Below are 14,496 nucleotides of genomic sequence, written 5' to 3'. Positions count from 1 at the left end.
AGGTCCCATTTGTTTATTTTTGTTTTTATTTCCATTTTTCTAGGTGGTGGGTCCAAAAGGATCTTGCTGTGATTGATGACATAGCGTGTTCGGCCTATGTTTTCCTCTAACAGTTTTACAGTGTCTGGTCTTACATTTAGGTCTTTAATCCATTTTGAGGTTTTTTTTGTGTATGGTGTTAGGGAGTGTTCTAATTTAATTCTTTTACATGTAGCTGTCCAGTTTTCCCAGCATCAATTATTGAAGAGACTGTCTTTTCTCCATTGTATATTCTTGCCTCCTTTATCAAAAATAAGGTGACCATATATACCCGGGTTTGTCTCTGGGCTTTCTGTCCTGTTCCATTGATCTATATTTCTGTTTTTGTGCCAGTACCATACTGTCTTGATTACTGTAGCTTTGTAGTATAGTCTGAAGTCCAGTGATTCTTTAAGTGGAGTTGTAGACGGGCCAGAAAAGGCAGATGAAGAGAGAGCAGCCACCGTGTCTCTAATACATAGAACTTCAACCAGAAACACTGAAGTAAGAGGTGGAACACACCTGCAACAAATTCCAGCTCCAAAGATAATTATTGTGTAGCTCAGACATTGATAATGGGTTAAGATTGACAGATTATTGCATATGTAAAAATCTAATGTATAGCTAGGTTTTTTTTTCCTGAAATGATACCCCCTTTACCTCTTTCTGAGAACTAAAAGCTTTATAGATTGTTCTCTTTCTTCATGTACTTGTCAGCAACAATAAGCCTCAACCCATTTTAAGATGCTGTAGACTCTCTAATTTATGTTAACCCGTTTGTAGATGCTATACATTTTCAAACTTAAGTTTTGAACACCAATAGTTTTGTGGTGATTAAACAATTTTGAATGAATATATGCCTGTCTAAAATATGGGGTAGTTTTTCTACAAAACAAATTCATCCTTGTGTACAATTACACTTTCTCTGGGGCAATCAGCAGGTCAACGTTTAATGCATTCCCAAAAAGTGCTCCACTCCCACCTCAGCATGTGCACATGGGCACACACACACATATCCAAACCCATTTTTCACATAAATAAATCTATCTCCCATTTTTTTAAAGCAAGTATTATACTTTCTACTGGGCATTTTTAATGTGTTTCACTTATCTCTGTGTATGGATTTTTTTCCTCTGCATAATTTATAGAATTCAGGGAAAATACGGTGAGGAATGATAATGATTAGAATATACATGTATTTAGTTGAACGGTACTAAAGACATATAAGTCAAAACTTTTTTACTGATACCCAAATACTATGGAGGTGCATTCCTTTATGAAGAGTTAAAATCTGAGTCACTGACTGGTTATGCAATTCTACCATGAGGTGGATATGTAATTTCTCAACCAATTCTTTTGAACAGTTTCTACTTTACATCGTTCAGCCCTACTTAGTTTAAGATTTAAAGAAGTATCCTTTATATTCCTCCTTGATCAACATGTCCACAAATACCCTAATGCAGCAAGAGTAGTCTCAAGTATCAGAAGAGGATGTTTAGGATCTCATCTGTCTATATCTTAGGGGGATACTTTTTTCTGTTGCCAATAAATGAGAGGACATTATTACATCAGTATGTTTTGAGTCGCTTCAGATTTTCAAAAGACCCTTCGGAACTGGTGGTATCTTGGTTTGGGGTTTTCAGTATTTACCCTGGCAGCTAACATGAGGAGATTAATTATTTTTGATTTTAGTATCTCAACAAACGAGTTACTAATAATTTATCCTAGAAACCTCTGTGTATAAAACACAAACAGAATGTGGTCCACCTTTCCTTTCTATGGGGAGCCTTTTTTAGGGGGCCTAGTGCTCTCTGCCATAAGTGAACCCCTGCTAACGAAAGGGGTTACGTAACATATCTTCTAATAAAAAGGAAAGATCCTTCATAGTCTAGACTTTAAGTACTACAACTCTAAAGCATGACCAAGTATCTTTTTATTTCCTTTTCCCCCAACTAGCTCAAAAAATTACCTAAGGAAAAAGTAGTCAAGGTTGAATTTAGAAATGTTTCAGAAGGAAATGTAGATGCATAAAGAATTAAAAATTCAGATAGAATGCATCAGTCAGAAAACTAGAGTAAATATTTTGTGACACAACAGGAACTAGGCAAAGCACAGGAATTTAAGGAAGAACATCTTTTAATGTTTGAAACCAGTCTTTCTGTGGTGACTATAAAAGCAAGAAATACTACAACAAATAACTATGAATGGACATTCTACTCTTTGTAATCTCCCACACAATAATTTCTTTATTATCATTTACATCTCTTAATACTAGCACAGCATTCTGAAGTTGCCAAGCATAAGTTGTATACAACTGAGTGAAAAGATCAAAATCTACTCAGATTTCCAAAAGAACTGCAGAACATGGAAAATGACAGTCCCAAAAATGTCCATTTGTATGATCATTGATAAAAATATACGCCCATATTGTTATAAACAGCATGGTTATAGTGCCTACTGATGCTGTACAAAGGATTCCATAGAGAAAGAAACTTAAGTAATGTATAATAAATGGCTCATAGGCCAGTCATTTAGTTTCCATTTTTAAACGTCTTTCAAAATGGCTCATGCTCATGAAATGCAATGTCCTGGCAGTCCTGGGGTCTGTGTATTGCAGGGACACTGATGAGGGTAGTGATGTTTTTCCCTTTGATGAGGACGACAAGAGTTCAGGGTCCAGGATTTGTTTAGAACATCCACCCCTTTTCTGAATTTAGCAAAAGGGAACCAATCAGTGAATCAGTACCAAATAAAAATAACTGGATCATGCTGAAGCCACATCTGTAGAAACTGAAATCCATTCCATTGTGAACATGTTGAATTTTAAAAGTTACTGCTTTTTGTTCAAAGTGTGGATTTTAATGACATCTTAATAATCCTTTAGAAACGTGCTGCTGCTCAGTGCAGAGAACAAAAGTGCCGCCAGTTCTTCAACTGTAAGATAAGGTGTGTTTTGCAAACATAAAGCATATTAAATCTTCATTTTGTAGGTCGATATTAAGAAAGGTCCTCATGTAGTTGGTGCATAAATGTCGACTCATTTGCTTCCTGGAAAGCAGAAGAAAGGTAAGTAAGTACTTACCAGAAAGTCGTGGAAAAATAAAACAGGTAATATTCAAATTCTAAATACTGAGGATGTCATGTTTTCTAGTAATTAGCCCAATTTCTCAAGCTGCAGAGAAAAATTCTCTGATGAACTTCATGGATAAGGCAATTATTTTCCCATTCCAGGATACATGGAAGGCTGCTTCCCAGTTCTCAAGAGCTGCGCGTGGCCAGATAAGGAGGGGTAGCTCGTTAAATCTGCTCTGGATGAGCATTTCCACTCTTTGCTGTCCCTTCAGACCATCCTCCATTTAGCGGTGTATATACTGCTACTTTCGAAAGGACTATTGGCTTACTCTCTTTGTGATGCATTGAGCAAAATCACACCTTAGCTCCACCATCTTTGCTTTACTCCCTCTTGTACATCCATCTCCTTATTTTTCAATTGTTTATAAATCTTCCCAGAGGCATAATTATTATAATATTCGAAACTGAAGCTTGTTTAAGGAAATCTATATCTGTGATTCTTCTAAACCTAGTAAATCAGGTAATCTACAGAGAACAGTGTTCTTCTCTATTTGTATAGAAAAGAAAACAGACATATCATTGTGTAAAGAGCAGTAACTTTTCCTTGTAACAGTCAAATGTTTAAGCCAAGTCAATATACTTGTTGATCAAGACACTCTAGAAAGTTTTCAATCTTTCACCTTAATTTAGCCACATAGAGACCCAAGATATTGGACATTGAGGGCTCATTAAGCACTGATGAAATAGATCATATAATTTTAATAATAGAGAATAGTATCAGAAAATTTTTACAACTACTATATACTTCATTTTGAAAAGCATATTCTCCCACTACAACAAGGTTTTGTTGTAAATTGGCTTTTCAGTGAATGATCTCTTCTATCTATTATATAAATGGTCATGTGAAGTAGTTTGTTTAATCATAACTCATTTGTTACTGGACTGATGACAGGTCTTAATGGTGATGCCGTATTTCCTTTATTTATTATAATGTGAATGTATTAAGTCAGCATTTGGAATACATTCTGTCCAAAATGATTGTAGGCAGAATTGTTCAGTCTTCTTTTCAGGGAATAAATATAGGCTGAAAACATCAGAACAAAAGATAGAGTTGCCTTCCTAGGCCCAAGCTCTCAATCTCACACACAAAAAATATTGGTCCCAAAATGCCACTTCATTTTTTTTAATGTTCAATTTGACTGATTCCCATTTTGAAAATGGATAATTTTGCAGTTAAAATTTACAATTTTCTGGAACGTCTCCAAAAGACAGAAGGATGATGATGGATCCATGGCGATTGGAAACTCATAAAATTTTATTAGGGATTAGTTGTGATATTCATGTAAAATATTTAGCATGATTTTGGCACATTAAGAAGGTCAGTAATTATCAGTGGCAGCTCCAGAATTTCTATATAAGACAGCTTACGGTCAACAACCTGATTGAAAGTAGAGTAAGAAGACTTGTTTTGAAATTGTAATTTTTCATAGTAAGTATATTGCTTTTATTTAGATTCCACATTTTTTTTTGATGTTCCCGGAAAGGAAGGGTGGATGGAAGCTATGGGTAAGTGGAAAATCACCCCCGCCCCCCCCTCAGGCCATACCAACGCCACGTATGATCATTAAAGAAAGGCTTCCATTTAGGAAAGATAGGGTCAGACATTCATTCCTCTATGTGCAAGGGGGCACAGGCACTAATGTCTAAAACACAGAGGCCTGAACCGTCTCTTCAGTTTTGCTAAAACTCCTATCTGTCCACATTTACCTGATTTTTCCTGTAAACTCTGAGTAATTTGGTTTTACTATGTTGAACATTTTTTGTCTCTATTTTCTTGTACTGTTGTATTCAGTTCTAGCTCCTGAATTGTAAGCTCCCAAATTGTAATCATTCATCAGGGCTTCCACATCATGATTTTGGACAGCATATCTATATGCAGCAACTCTGTTTTAATATGCTATCTTCATTTTAAAACAGCATATTTTTATCTTATCTATATCATTTATTGAGTTTTTAATTCTCATTAATTTTTAGCTTAGCTAATCTAAATTTTCCCTTTTATTTTCTTTTCCTTTGTAAATTTCAGTCTCCCCCTAATATCTACCATTTTCAGTTTCACATACCCTTTCCTAGTCAGAGAGATATTTAATTATTTGTGATTTTTTAAAATAACTAGCTAGAAATAATCAAGAAATAAAATTTAGTATATGTATAGCTTTTGTGCAACATTCTAACTTTTCAAAGGTGACAATTTCATAATTTAGCCCAGTCCTCCCAGAATAAAGATGAAATGTAGTGATCTGCTTAATATTAATAGGCCTTATTACTCATTCAGGCTTTGTTTATAATTTACATTAAGCATCTCAAAACTTCAAGGATGTGCTAAAAATGCTAGATGACTAGACATATCCAGAAATATTTGAAGCCTAGTTTATAACCTCTTTTTGATAAAATGAAAACAAGTAATATATAAACTAATGTTATTAAAGCCGTATATAATTTTTGTTATATACTTACTTAATTTACTCTCTTTGATCTGCATGCACAGTATGAAATCATAAAAAAAATAAACATCACCACACCAACACTGAGTAAGGTAATTTCTACCAGGCCAAGGAGGTTTATTTTTCCAGTCACTTGATTTCTGAACATTTCTGCCTTCTCATCACCAATGGTACCAGTCTGTAATCAAGTTAATAAATAACGTTATTTGGTTAGATTTGGGAACAAAATACTCAACTCTCCACTTAAGTGTATCACTTTTTTTTTGAAACACCGCATAGATGTTAGTCATCTTTATCTGTAAGACAAGCCAATGGAATTCCCTTTGCATGCATGTCAAAGAAGGCAATAAATGCCAAGGTAGAATATTTAGAGAGAGAAATATAATCTTCCTCCCTTGAAACATGTCAGCTAGCATTCTTCAATATACTGATTTCATTGATAAATACAATGGTTTTACTGGAATATTCTCCAGTTTTCTGAAGGTTGTTTCCTAGTGGCAGAGGAAAATGCCAAGGGTCAACAGTTTTCTTCCTCTAAAGGCTTATACAGTTCATTTCCTAATCCTGTGGCTAATCAGTTCCCTGATTTGTACTAAAATATCTTGTCAGGCACTAGATAGACTGCCTACATCTACTCTAACCTGGTTTTTATAAGTTTGGTTGGCTTTTATTAGCACTACAACATTCACATGGAGTTATTTGGAGTTACACGTTTACATGACTCTTTCCTAACATATGCATTATGACAGGAAAAATTGTTTAATAAACATTATGAAAATAACACTGAAATCTAACATAAGCGTGATACTTCTGTGTGATTTGGTACTCTCAAAATAATTATTATATAATTAATAATATATAAATCTCCCATATATGCAATGGAAACACAAGTTCAAATACTATATATGTGTATTCAGTTTTCAAACAGCAAAAACTTTTTCTATCTACCAAGAAGTTTACTGTTTTTAGTGACTAAGAAATAAAAATACTAACCTCATTAAGCCAAAGAATAGGCACAAAATAGTTCTGCTTCAGACCCTTTAATGCTCTGTAATAAACATTGAAAATAATTATGAATATATATAATAATATACTACCCATATATGACAGAAATGTTAATAATTATTAGTGAAAATAAATTTTCAGAAATTAGCTGCTCTTGAAACTTGGTTAAGTACCTTGATGTTTGTTCCCTGTAGTGAATCAATCATTTAAATTTTAATATGGCTGTTTCTCAGACATCTTTCACTCTTATAAATCTAATACACATTTCTAATTAGACTGACTTTTTCTAAGCACATGTTTTGTCCTTTCAAAAAATTATATGCAGGAAACTAAAATATGAATGCTAGAAACTATTCTCTTGAAAATATTTGGACAGCTAGCAAAATGAGCAGTGCCACAAATACTCATTCCAAAATATGTGTAAATACCATTACAATACACACTAGATATAATTCTAAATTACAAATGAAAGTTATAAGCATTTAGTAATCATTTAATGACGTAAAGCCAAATAGAAGGTGAAAGTTTTATTATTTCCACTTCCTGTCATAGATATACCCACATTCTTACAAGGAGGTAGTAAAAATCATAATGAAACTTTTTCCAAGGGACTCACTCAATTTTTCTTGCTGGCTTGACCAATATGTTGATCTGCAGCCGTTTTGCAAATCGTAAGGTAAATCCAGTTATCTAAAAAGAGAACAAACTAAAAAATTACCAACTTATTTTAAAAACTTTCTTTTATAATATCCAAAACTTATTTTTACTGTTATATAGAACCTAAGGTGAAACTGTTGTACTTAAAACTTGTGAAATTTATTAAAAAATTAATTGGACTTATTAAATATTACATACAAAACTGTCCATAATTACATTTTATGTGTATATGCCTGTATGTATACAGATGTATACACACATGCATATATATGTGCACGCGCGCACAATTTTTTGCCCAAACTACTGTCAAGGTTTTAGTTAGATTTTTGATTTTTATCTGAACTGGTTTTGGCGAATCAACAACAACAGTAGTGAAACGTAGAACTCATGTAGTCAGTTTAAATCCTGAACTATATATTGTCAAATATATATTCAGTCAGAATCCATGTATCATCCGTATAATTATAATGCTACTTCTGTCATTATTTAAACTGAAACATGACTACTAAAATCCTGGCATTTCATTTAACTGTTGACAAGGGAATATTAAAATAAAAGTTAAAACTGTTACATTATAGGAAATTTAGTAGATTTTTTTTTACACTAAGTATATCATAGATCTTGCCTCAAATGCACATATACCCATAAAACTTTTTAAATCCCTCATAGTCTAGGGTCCCTTCATGTAAGCAATACTTGCAGATAAGTATGAAAGAAGCATAAGAGAGTACCTTATACCAAATTGTTTTAAACTGATTAGAATCATTTCCATCATTGCTATTCCTGACCTTTGCTGAAAAACTAAAATTGAATTACCTTGACATTTCATAAGCAACAATAGGAAGAAATCAACATAATTTTCATTGAAATAAAAGTAATTATTTATCAAGATTGTGATACAATAAATATCAATAAATGTGACTGACAAAAGGAGAGAATTTAATTTTTCCTTCATTTTAAAAAAACAAATGAGATAAATAATGTATTTGCTTACAGGTTCAACATCTAAGTACGTGCTGTGTTCTTCTTCATTTGGACTTAAGCCTTCAATAGGTTGTGAAATATCAGGACTTGCATATAGAAAATGAGGAAGTGAAATATACACAGGTTTTCCTGAAAACAAGGTTTAAAAGACAATTGGGATAAATTGTTTTCCTCATTTCATATACCACTTAGGAAAGACTTCCTTGAAAATAAAGCTTTTTACGTTAGAAAGAGAAATGCATAAAGTTGGCTTTGAATACTAACTGGGGGATGAGGGTGAGGGAAAATTATTATATCTGATTGCTTTTTGATCAAAAATAAAATATAAATTTCTGCATCATTCTACTAACCATTCAGTTGATGCCTGTCGTTTATCCCTTAGGTGTTTATTTTCAATATGTAATGCTTAGCTGCTGAACGCAAAGTTACAACCATATACCTTCATGTTTCAGGCAGTAGTATGTCTATGGACTGAGAATTTATTTAAGAGGCTTTTGTTTCTTTATTCTCACCCATTCCAATATGAAGAAGGTGAGCAAAATAAGAAAGACTCCAAATTTCATGTTTGAATCAATTCTTGTCTCAGACACCCTGAAATATACTTATTTTAATTTACCATTTTCTAGGGTAGAAAAGGTTAGAAAAACGTCAGATGGGTAAGTTAGGATGCTCAGAATATTCTGGGAACTATTTTCATTTTACCCTAAATCTATAAGGAGCAACAGGGATTCTGCACAGCAAAGAAAACCATCAAAAAATGAAAAGGGTATCTATGGGATGGGAAAAAAATATTTGAAAAATGCATATCCCGTAAGTGATTAACATCCAAAATATATAAAAAATTCACACCACTCAAAAAAATAAATAACCCAATTAAAAAATGAGCAAAGGACCTGAAGAGACATTTTCCAAAGTAGCACTCGGAAATATCAGTAGGGCTTTACCTAATAATAACTAAGTTTTGCAACACTGAAACGATTGGGACCTTGACAGCGGTACAAAAATCAAAACAAAAATATCCTACCACCACCTTTACTTTCTGCCCTCATTGCTTTCACGCTTTAAATTTTTGCTGGAAAGGATTCCTGGGTGAAGTTTAAAGAAAACTACAAATTATGGCATGGATTGTGCCGTTGAGAACTTTTACTCACCGTCTTTGCATTTGCCAATATCTAGCACACCATATGAAGTACAATTTTTGGAGATAATTTTTTCTGTGCAGAAACAGTGATTGTCTGGATTTAGAACTGGAGATGCGAAAGCCAAGGATGGAAGACTAAATCTATACACAGGTATTCCTTTCAGATTAATTTCGGCTCCAAACACAGCATAGATTGACCTAAACACAGATAAAGATCTTCATTTATACTGAGGACATTTCTCAGAGTTTCCTTTATAGATTAAATATTTATATGACTCCCTCAAGTCCTCTATTTGTGCCCAAGTTAAATTAAAGAAAAATAAAATTTCAATCTTCTACAACTTAATCCTGGAGAGAAAGGCTGCTCACATGCTGGGGTGTGTGCATATAGGTTTTGATATATGTCTCCTACACTCCTGCATTTACCAAGTGTCCACCATAACCCCGGCAACATACCGGGACGCAATACATGTTTTCTAATCCCCTGTTAATTCTAGTTGAAGAAATGCTGCTCTTTTCAGTTTTACAGATAAGGAAAAATTCAGAGATATTAAATGCTTACCCACACCACAAGCGTTTAGAAACAGGGCTAGGATTCAAGGATATCCGTGTGTGTGTGCCAATGCTTTTGTAATAGCTGCTAGGCCCCATCAATTTGAAAAGATGCTATACTGTCTGTAGAGCACATTAACATAGCCCTGTGACTGTGGTATCATCCTCTTTGGACATCTTTACAAAGACTGAACATGCCTTTCTAGAGTTGACTGTTACTACACATACTACTAGTTTAGTAAAAGAATGAAAATATAGTTCTCGCTTAGAAATAACAAAGAAGAAAGTGATTTGCATTATGCAAAATATCCTCCTACATCTTTCAATTTTTTAAAGACTTATGAACACATTATGAATTCCATATTATATTTCTTCTTAATACATCAAGAAAAGACTTCCCTAAATGTACTTTATTTTTCTCAAATAACACGATTATTAAGTATGAGCTTCTTGGTCTGTGTTTTATCTCTTAGGTAAAGAACTGTGACTTCGAGAAATACATCAATGTCTTTGTCTTACCTGCAAATGTCAGAGGAGAAGAACTGCAATACCTGGGTCTTCTCAATGAAAGGTGGAAATGATGCTGCGTCTGTTTAAAAACCAAGCCAGTGGCAAGGGATTAGGTGTAATGTGTGTCCTAGACAAATCTAGAAATCTCGATTCCAGCAGGGTTAAGAGACATAAAATGCAGACTGTATATATAATATTAAAATTCTCCGGTAGCCACATTTTAAAAATGAAAAAAGTATCTGGTATATTTTATTTAACCCAATATATCCAAAATACCATTTTAAATACAATCAATATAAAAATTAACAAAAATCTCAAAATCCAGTGTGTACTGTATACTTACAGCACATTTCAGTTTGTACTAGCTGCATTTCAAGTGCCGAATTGTGGCATGTGCTAGCAGTTACCACATTGAACCAGTCTGTACACCGTACACAATCACTGGTATTCAATTTCATACTAAATTTTCCCACTCCTTAAAAATTAATGAAAGTTAAAAAACAATGGCAAAATCGCACGTTGTTAAAACTGTGATTGTGTGTTTTGAAATCCTCCACCTATCAGTAGAGTAGCACTTTTCTTACCTTGAGGTTCCGTTAGAACTCATTTTGGTAAATGTTGTTCTTACTTTTAGTAACGATTCATTCACCTATCCTAACGTCTGATTAATATTTTTTAAGTCACTTATTGAAGTTCTCTCACTAAACAGAATTTCATGCAAATGGTTGGAAAATGTACACATCAAAATAAAAAGGGCATTTGTTGAGTTTATTGAATCTCTCCTATGGTTATGACCCATGGCACACACTGGATATAAGCAGAAAAAATGAGATTATTCCCCCATTTGCTCCACAAATGAATATCACCAAAATGAGCCACCACTGAATGTGTCTGTTCAAAACAGTAAGACCTATCCTTCAACTATGAATACCACGCTCTTCTTCTGGTAACTGCACTAACCTTGTGATCTTATTACATTTCATTTATATTTTTATGATAAGTGAAATGTAACAGAAGATCTCAATGAACTTGATACTGCCATTGAGAGAATGTTGGGACAACTGCTGTCCCAACATCGTAGCCATAAAAGGAAAAGAATACCTTGAAAAGCTTTAAAAATGATCTGAAATATCATCGAAAATTGTGTCATAATGACACCAGCAATTACCATGGGCCATGACCATAAGATAGCTGATATTAGCAGGGCTCTTTTTTGTAATACATTCAACTGTAAATCAATATTTTCATTTTCTGTCTCTTTAAACTTACTGAAGAAGGTAGAAGAGGTACATCTAAATCATGATAAAAACCACCTTTGAACACTTTCCATTTCATTAGTCTCTTTTCCCTAGTGCCATAACTAAGAATCTCTCTCACAGGGATTCCATCAGAGTCCTCTGGCCTATTCAGTCTACCTTTGCTCCTAGTTTGTTTCACTGCTTTTTTATTCTTAGATACTTTTAGCTTCATGCCCGATACACATGTATTTATATTATAGTCATTAACGAACCCTCTAATTCCTTTATTTTTTTATTTTTTTGCGGTACGCGGGCCTCTCACTCTTGTGGCCTTTCCCGTTGCGGAGCACAAGCTCCAGACGCACAGGCTCAGCAGCCATGGCTCACGGGCCCAGCCGCTCTGCGGCATGTGGGATCTTCCCGGACCGGGGCACGAACCCATGTCCCCTGCCTTGGCAGGCGGACTCTCAACCACTGCGCCACCAGGGAAGCCCTCTAATTCCTCTTTTAAAACTTCTCTACTTCTCTGTTTTGGACAAAGTTTTTAAATATATTTTTAAGCCCATAAACAGTAGTTTACTAGAAGAAGCACAGTATATTTTTCTCTGTGTCTAAGGACTGAAGTTTATGCTTAAGAAATTACTAGAGTTAGTGGTATTGGGACACCTGACTATTTGCAGAAATGAACTGCTGAGAAAGGACCTCCTTACCGATCCCCATGACTCAAAGCACTACAAAGCAAACTCAACATTTGGTTTTGCTCTTTTCTTCTAGAAGAGTGTTAACAAAATTAAATAAACATGCAAAACTCAGCAATATGTTTGTGAAAATGAATATTCTGTTTCCTTTTTATTCCCTGCCTTTTACATAACTTTGTATTTAACATTTTTCATCTTCATTATATTACCTTTCTATAAAGCATTGTCTCACTGGCTTTGTAAACATTATACTCTGCTTCTGCTTCTTAGCAGCTGAAAGTTCACCTCTGATTTTAATTACCTCATGGGATTCGATTCCCATTGCTTTTCACAATCAATTCTTTTTTTTATGCTATTTTTACTTTTTTATTATTTTTTATTTATTTTTTTTGCGGTACACGGGCCTCTCACTGTTGTGGCCTCTCCCGTTGCGGAGCACAGGCTCCGAACGCGCAGGCTCAGCGGCCATGGCTCATGGGCCCTGCCACTCCGTGGCATGTGGGAATCTTCCCCCACCAGGGCACGAACCTGTGTCCCCTGCATTGGCAGGCGGATTCCCAACCACTGCGCCACCAGGGAAGCCCTACAATCTTAATTCTTAAAATAATAGGCATATGTGTACTTTGTTTTTTTTTAAGGAGAATAATAAGCTGGATCTACCACACACTAAATCTAAATTCATAGTACCTTCTTTCTTCACAACTCTAATTCAGAATGTGCATTTCTGCATACATTTTTCATGGTTAGTACACTTATAACCTTGTTTTGTTGCTGTTTTCTCTCTCATTTCTGATCACCTCATTCAAAAATCCGTGGCTCTGTCTTAACAGCTTCACTGATTCTACCTCATATTGAAACCTCAATTTGGATGCATGTTTTACTTTTGTACTTATCTTGATTTTTTAATTCTTTCAGTTTTAAACCATTATGTACACAGTACTTAACAAAAGATGCAGACAGTGACGACTACTCTAAAACTTTCTAACCCCTGACTTCTGTGGCCAGGGAGGGAGTTCAATTAAGTAAAGCTTTTATGAAGCAAACATTTCCCCAGGAATGCAGTAAAGGCTCATCTTCAATGGTTGATCTTCAGAAATCCCATCACATTAGACAGACATTTACTAAGCCTACGTAAGAACAGAGACTCTGAATTATGTTGCAGGGATACAAAGATAGGTAAACGCATACCCTCAAACTCCAGAACACTGTAGGTACCCTGGTGGATTTGTGGGAGAAAGGAGTTGGTTTCACTGTGATTATTACCACAAAACAAATGCCCTTACCTGTACCATTAATCATGTCACAATAACTTGGCCAATAGGAGAGATTCCTTAGGAATAAAAAAAAAAAAAGAAAATGATCAGTCTCATTTCAAGAGCACGTTTTCACATTACATTGTCTATTATGAGTCAGTACTCCTGCAAAAATCATATTGATTGGACTAGATGTATCAAATGCTAGGTTTAAGAAATGTTCTAAGTCATTTGGTCTATGTTTTGTTTGAAGTTTGCATCTTGTTGAGATAAGTGAAGCGCCTGATGCCATTAAGTGGCCAGATTATACAATAAAAGCTGCCAGAAGTTGGTAGTTAGAAACAACTTGGAACAGAGTTCTGCAAAAAGGAAATTGAGAAGCACTTATCAGAAATTTAGCTCTCTACTTAGGGGAAAGTTTTTTTTGTTTTGTGTGTTCAGCTGAATAGGAGGAAAATATTAACCAGATAACTGGTATAAACTCAGTATGAGGGAAGAGGGAAGTGTGGAGGAGGACAGAAAGAAGCAGATGTTTGATCAGTAGAGATTAGAAACATGTAGATAATCAATTTAAACTTTTCCTCTCTTTTACCTCTTACGTGAGTGGGCATTAAAGTAGGATGGAGTTTATTAATTTGTACTCTGGTATCTACATAAGATATATGTATCAACATATATATCTGGAAACAATAAAAACAACAGTAGTGATAGTTTCTCTGCACACTCAGCCACTTTTTGGTGATGGAAAGTGGGTTTTTCACACTCCCAACATACCATCCAATAAGATGTCAAGGCAAGCTGTTGATTCTTTGTTGTTGTTGTTGTTTTTAATTTAATTAATTTATTTTTATACAGCAGGTTCTT

The 14,496-nt window shown here is 34.5% G+C and overlaps 1 protein-coding gene across 8 annotated transcripts in view; it reads right to left on the bottom strand.

Annotated features, from left to right (window-relative positions):
* Window positions 1-2,136: 2,136 nt before the first annotated feature.
* LOC137228926 (platelet glycoprotein 4) overlaps window positions 2,137-14,496 on the bottom strand; it is an 82,635-nt gene continuing 70,275 nt past the window's right edge. For all 8 annotated transcript variants that reach the window (XM_067746066.1, XM_067746070.1, XM_067746065.1 and 5 more), the window contains 8 exons: window positions 13,663-13,709; window positions 10,453-10,522; window positions 9,392-9,579; window positions 8,251-8,369; window positions 7,216-7,289; window positions 6,588-6,642; window positions 5,608-5,772; window positions 2,137-3,066 (listed from right to left, as the gene is read on the bottom strand). In XM_067746066.1, coding sequence (XP_067602167.1) covers window positions 5,608-5,772; window positions 6,588-6,642; window positions 7,216-7,289; window positions 8,251-8,369; window positions 9,392-9,579; window positions 10,453-10,522; window positions 13,663-13,709 — 718 coding nt within the window. In that variant the 3' untranslated portion in view covers window positions 2,137-3,066. The remainder of the gene's footprint in view (window positions 3,067-5,607; window positions 5,773-6,587; window positions 6,643-7,215; window positions 7,290-8,250; window positions 8,370-9,391; window positions 9,580-10,452; window positions 10,523-13,662; window positions 13,710-14,496) is intronic.

Source organism: Pseudorca crassidens, chromosome 8, assembly GCF_039906515.1.
Source record: "Pseudorca crassidens isolate mPseCra1 chromosome 8, mPseCra1.hap1, whole genome shotgun sequence".
Lineage (NCBI taxonomy): Eukaryota > Metazoa > Chordata > Mammalia > Artiodactyla > Delphinidae > Pseudorca > Pseudorca crassidens.
The sequence above is the reverse complement of the archived record's forward strand: the minus strand, read 5'-3'. Positions and strand labels throughout refer to the sequence as shown.